This window comes from Pleurodeles waltl, chromosome 3_1 (genome assembly GCF_031143425.1).
Source record: "Pleurodeles waltl isolate 20211129_DDA chromosome 3_1, aPleWal1.hap1.20221129, whole genome shotgun sequence".
NCBI lineage: Eukaryota > Metazoa > Chordata > Amphibia > Caudata > Salamandridae > Pleurodeles > Pleurodeles waltl.
The window spans coordinates 647,750,889-647,756,888 of record NC_090440.1 but is presented as its reverse complement, the minus strand read 5'-3'; the positions used below and the strand labels follow the sequence as shown (position 1 = coordinate 647,756,888).

Sequence of the window (6,000 nt, the reverse complement as noted above, 5' to 3'; positions counted from 1 at the left end):
TTTGTTCCCCTTTCGCGCTCCATGGCACTTTCAAGTCTTATTATTCCTCAGCATCATAAGGTAAATGGCTGGCATTCAAATGTGCACTGGCATTTGCGCAAAATCCTGTTCATTCACGAGTTATAGACTTTGCAACACTTATTGGTGTTGACTCTTGCACAATATGAAAAGACACAAAATTTAGTTCATCCCAAAAGTACGGTAGCAGGAGCACATCCTCCGCTGTGGATTGAAACTAAGTAGACATTTTGATAGGTAAACTTTAGGGGTGAAACAATGAGAGAGTGAAATTCTCATTGAAATACGTTCTATATTTGGAGATATGATTGCTTTATTTGTATTTAAGGGAATATTTGTATGTAGTGAGGCAGAAACTATAATAAAAAATACTGTATTTTTAGAAAAACAATATGCACTGAAAGTAGCATAATATAATAACTCAAAAAGTGTTATAACTGTTATTAAAAAAACGTTGTATCATAAAAGGACATGTTAAGGATTTATTAATGGACAGAGACGTCACTACTATTCCAATACAGCAGCTGCTTCTCTGTAAGCTGATGCTACACTGTGGTCCTCTTTCTAGCTCCACGCAGGAGCAGCTGGGTTTTCTGGTCTATCACAGTCACAGCTGTTGAGAAGATGATGGCGGAGTGCGCTTACAGCTTCTCTCTGACCACTTTCAGGTGTGCACACTGAGGTTCTAGTGGTGTCGTAGGCATGGGGGCGAGGAAGTGAACAGCTTATCCACGCCTGATCTACACTTCTAACGCTGCTGCGCTGAGCCATGTACTAGCAGTATGCAGCCTTGTCAGGGATCATGAAACTTTTGCTCAGTAAGTGGGACTTGAGATCTCCCAAATGCAGTTGCGCGGTTTGTCAAATGAGGCACCATGTTTACAGTTTACAACTTTTGGTGTCCTATTAATGTATTGAATTAACCATAGTCTGCATTTATGAAGTGACTTTATTTAAAAAATTAAACCAGGTGCAATTTAGTGGTAACCATGTTTCTTACAAACAATATTTTTGTTATGGTGTCCTCTAGGGGCTGTTTTGAGCATTACAGTCTGATCCCAAAAGTGTATTTTTGATCAATGTTTATATGATTATTGTATATGTTTTTATAATCTCTTGCTATTGCAATTATGACCATGATTCAGGCCAACTTAATATCCTTATTAAACTACTACTGTTTGAGCACTCTTGATATGTTTGGGTGACCCTTCTAGTTTATTTTTCCTCTGTGGCTGTCTTGTGTGTATTTTTTTAGAGTTGTGTTAGCCAGCCAGCAACTCTGATAGTGGGGTGGTGAAAGTGGTATTCTATTGGAATTAGGATGACAGAATTAAATTGGGATGCTAAATGGCAACATTGTAATTTCTTCCTGCACATATAGGACAAAGGTAAATGGAAGTGCTGTAGTTATATGCACAGCCACTGGGATTATGTGGCAAGAAAGACTAAATTATGAGGCAGGGTTGACCAATTTATGTGGCAAGAAAAGTCCACTTATGAATTTACAACACCAGTAGCTCTAACTCAAGCAAATGCAAGAACTACTGCATTGCAAATTCCTGGTTAGGGTTGCAGTTTGCCATTCCCCACACACCCATCCTTACACACTGAGAAATTTGAGTAACTTTGAAGCAGTGGGATGTCATACGCCTGAGGTAAGGGGCATGCACATTTTATAACCTCACCTCTGGAAGGCAGAAGACTGATGACTTCAAATGCCTGAAACAGTAAAACATACCATGCCATCTAGAACATAACTGAAATGTTTTTACTGGGTTTCCATTAAAGAAAATGATGCCGGAGTGACACCTGTGCCCAAATGCCTGCACACAAACTTTCCTCTACTGCACCCACTTCCAGTAATATCTTGTACTTTTGTTTTTTTCAGCAAAGAATGTTGATTCTAAAATGCCTCATAACTTACTATAAAGAGAGGTACCCCAGTTTAACCGCATTGCAATTACAGTTTTGTAAACCGCTGATCTCACACTTCGCACGTGCATCCTGTCACTATTTTAACCATATATCACAGCTCTACCTCAGCCAGTTGTTAAAACAGTGATGCACTCGAAGGCAGCAGCAAGGGGAAGAAAATGAAGACGCTTTTGTAGGAAAACAGTCAGTGATTCCGACATGTCAAGTAAAAATCCGTGTTGCAAGTCTCACTGCACACAGTTGTTGTTTTTGTAAGTCTTTTGCATTGTGCGAAGTGTCACTTTATAAAGTTATTTCTCAGCAGTCACAGATACCTACATCTAAAGCATTTTTAGCTACCAGTCCTTTGGAATGTTTCCGATTCTGCTTGGACAATTCCGCAAGAGAATGCACTATATTTCTCTTGTTACGATATCTTCGATATTTAGGGACTGATGGTCCAATCGATTACTCTGGACAGTTCATCTGGATCAGACAAACGTTTCACATCCAAAAAACAATGGATTGATGAAAAGCGACTGAAAAAGCGTGCATTGTTCTCCAGTGGAACAACGAACCCATGTTTAACCTCTCAATCTAACCATCTGGAACCAGAATGCCCATACCTCCTTTCCTTCTTCTGAGGAACGGTGAAGGGAAGGAGGTGTTCCCAGAGCTCCACCTCTCAAAACGAGTGGTCAGCGGCCAGCCACTGCTTCTATAAAAGCTCCTTTCTCAGCGCTGCTTGGCTGCAGTCCCTCTGGAATCAAACAGTGGCAAGGATGGACACCGGCGAGGATGCCACAAGGCCATTGTGGGGCATTCTTTTAATATTAGGAATGGCCCTTCTCCCGGGAAATGGTAAGCACCCTTATAGTTTTTGATATTTCTTCATTTATGAAAGCACCAGAGACTGCTGTGGTACACTTCACTCATTTGATCAAGGTAGGAGTTGTGCCTACTGGTTGTACCACCGGACACACCATGTACTTTTGAAATGCAACATTCATTAGGAAGAATTCTTGGTACCATGTATGAATAAGATGAATAATATAAAAGACATTACATTCGTTATCTAGAATATGATACACGCACGGAAAAAAAAATAGTAGTAATTTACAACCTCGGATGATTAAAACGTATCTACAAAATATGTACATTTTCCCTTACTCAAAAAAATATATTCAATCACATTTGATTTCCGCAAAATGCTCTTCATGACCCCTAATATTCTCTGTTGAAAGTATATATAGTGAAGCTGAGCAAACACTAGACACTTTTCCGTCCTGACTAACGATGATTCGACAATTCCTCTGTTGTATGAGGATAAGCTTTTTTTCTGTAAACAGAACAGCTCCTTCAAACCATTAGGAAGCAGAGGGATTACAGTTGCATAGGAATTCTGGAACAGACATGTGGGCCCTCATTACCAGTTGTCGTGTGTCACCTGAAGTTTCTGTACCAGCAATCACCGGATCTGCGAATTGCAGAGCAGGTAATCCTGGGTTAGAAATGTGGCACCTGGTTTTGATTGATGCGGATCCAGACCCAGTAAAACTGGGGGCAGTGGCTGTGAGCAGCACAAATGACTGTCACCTTCCTGCCCCCTCCAATATCACAGGGTGAGGAAACAGTGCTTTATCTAGCCAGGCACATTTGTCCCCTGAAACATTGAAAACCAAAGTAAAAATACCCAGAAATTCCATGTCCACATGGTTATTACCGATTTTGGCACAAAAGCTCCTGATGGGTGGATTTAGATCCGGAGATACAACCTGTAATCAGTAATTCCCACCCCGGTATCTCTATAATCTAAGTACAGCCAACTCGTAATGAGCGCCTACTGCTAACTTCGAAAACAGCCTTCAAATGCAATATGCTTAATCATGATTTTAGTCAACCAGCAATGCTTGCCCAACTTCAGACATATATTATAAGGAAAAAGTTTGCTTTTGAAATTGATCGCTACATTTACCCAATGTATTTTCAGAATTGACCACAAAATATGTTTTTTTTTTTCTACCAAATTATTCCCTATTTTGCAAACGTAATACAGTGTAAAACTAAATTCGGAGAATCGTTTATGCTGAGAAAAGAGAAAATTAAAAGAAAACTGAAAAAACTCTGTATTAAGAGAGCACAAATGCATAAGTGGAGACTGCATCCTTCTCTCCTAACCCACTCATATCCCAGCCAATGCTTTGTTACCATCCCACAGTACACAACCTCCCCACCACAAACAACTCAATTTACAGACAACACGTTGTTGACGGCTTGCAAACGTTAGTTAGCAGGGTCTTTTTACACAAGAGTAGCGATTCTTTAAAAAATATATATACATCCTCAAACATTTGTAAGCAAAAAAGTAAAGATTCGTTTTCTGTAGGTGGGTGGGTTTTTATTGGTAAAGGTAAATTTACTACCTAGAAAGATGAAGGAAACATTATTTACTCAATGAGGCATTCACAAGCTTAAAGCAAGATATACCAGCAGTTTCATGAGTATCCATGTAAAAATAGCTTGATCACCCTATTTGGAATAACAAACTGATGCAGCCCTTATTTGGACTGAAGGAATGTCTATCGGGTGAAAGGATGTCCCAGGTGGTGTAGGAGTCAATAGTGTGCAAGCTTTCCAACTTAATCTTTCCTTTTAAGAATACAAATAAGGCAAGCTGTTAGAAATGGCCCTTTTTGCAGTGTCACCCCAAACATTTTGCCTTCCTCCTTTTTTCTGATCTTTTAGTTGGCTTTTGGACTCTGGGCACTTTACCGCAGCTAATGAATGCTAAAGTGCAAGTGCTCTCTTTTCTAAACATTGTAACATTGGTTTACACATGGTTGACATATTTAATTCAATTGTAAGTCCCTTGTTAAGTGGTATACCATATACCCAGGGCCTGTAAATTATATGCCACTATTGGGCCTGCAGCAGTGGTTGTGCCACCCACTTCCAGTAGCCCTTAAACATGTCCCAGGCCTGCAACTGCAGAATGTGCATGTACAGATCCACTGCCACTTCAACTTGGCATTTGAAACCTCTTACCGAGCATTAAACTACACTTTTATTACATATAAGTCACCTCTAAGGTAGGCCCTTGGTAGCCCATAGGGCAGGGTGCTATGTAAGTAAAAAGCAGGAAATGTACTCCCAAGGTCGTTTTTCATTACAATGAGGCCTGCTCCTCTCATAGGCCAGCTTCGGGAATTCCTTTTAGGCTGCAATTCCTGATCAAAAGGAGCAGCAACATCATGTTCCATATAATTGGAATGGTAACGATATATCCTCTTTATTGATAAAGACAGATTTATTATTACAATTTTAGAAATGCCACTTTTAGCAAGTGGGCATTTCTCTCCTCTCACTGCTCTGTGTCCCTAACAGCCTGTCTCCAATACATGTCTGGTCTAGGTGACAGCTACATGTGTGCATTCTCTCAGACACCTACAACACATGACATTCAACTGTATATGCATTCATCTGCACACTGATGGAGCTTCCTGGGAAGGGAGGATGGAAAGGGCCCACACTTACTTCAAAGGGTAGTGGCTTGAGGACACACAAAGGACTGATTACCCACAACTGATAGTCTGGAGCTGAGGCTGGAATGAAAGGGAGACCTGTGCACTTGAGAGAGCTGCTTTGAAGGTACCCCTACATCAAAGACAGATTCGAGTATAGGCAATGGGGCTCTAACCCCCTGAAATCAGCACATTAATCAACCTGGAAGAAACTCTGCTGGAATAAAGGCTGCTCAGGTGGAAGTATTACCACTTTGCTGTGCCTAACTGTTCCCTGGAACTGCTGTCCTTTGAGCTGCCCTGTTGCTTTCTGACCTCTGCCCTGTTAGAGGACTAAGGACTAAAACCCCTGTAAGTCTGCAAGGGACTGCTGGCTTGTCCCCTTTTCTTTCTGAGGTCTCAGGGACATCCTAGACCTTGTAAATACAGCTCAAGCATTCTGTGTTGCAAAAGCATGCCTGTTTTCTGCTGACTAGTCTGAGGACCGAGTGCAGTGCCTGATCATAGCCCCTTGCACCATTCTACACAAGGGAACCTTCATTTGTTA

The 6,000-nt window shown here is 41.0% G+C and overlaps 1 protein-coding gene across 1 annotated transcript in view; it reads left to right on the top strand.

Annotated features, from left to right (window-relative positions):
• Positions 1-2,697: 2,697 nt before the first annotated feature.
• Positions 2,698-6,000, top strand: part of LOC138283526 (mucin-5B-like) — a 466,047-nt gene continuing 462,744 nt past the window's right edge. Inside the window, exon 1 of the mRNA XM_069221466.1 lies at positions 2,698-2,793. Coding sequence (XP_069077567.1) covers positions 2,715-2,793 — 79 coding nt within the window. The 5' untranslated portion in view covers positions 2,698-2,714. The remainder of the gene's footprint in view (positions 2,794-6,000) is intronic.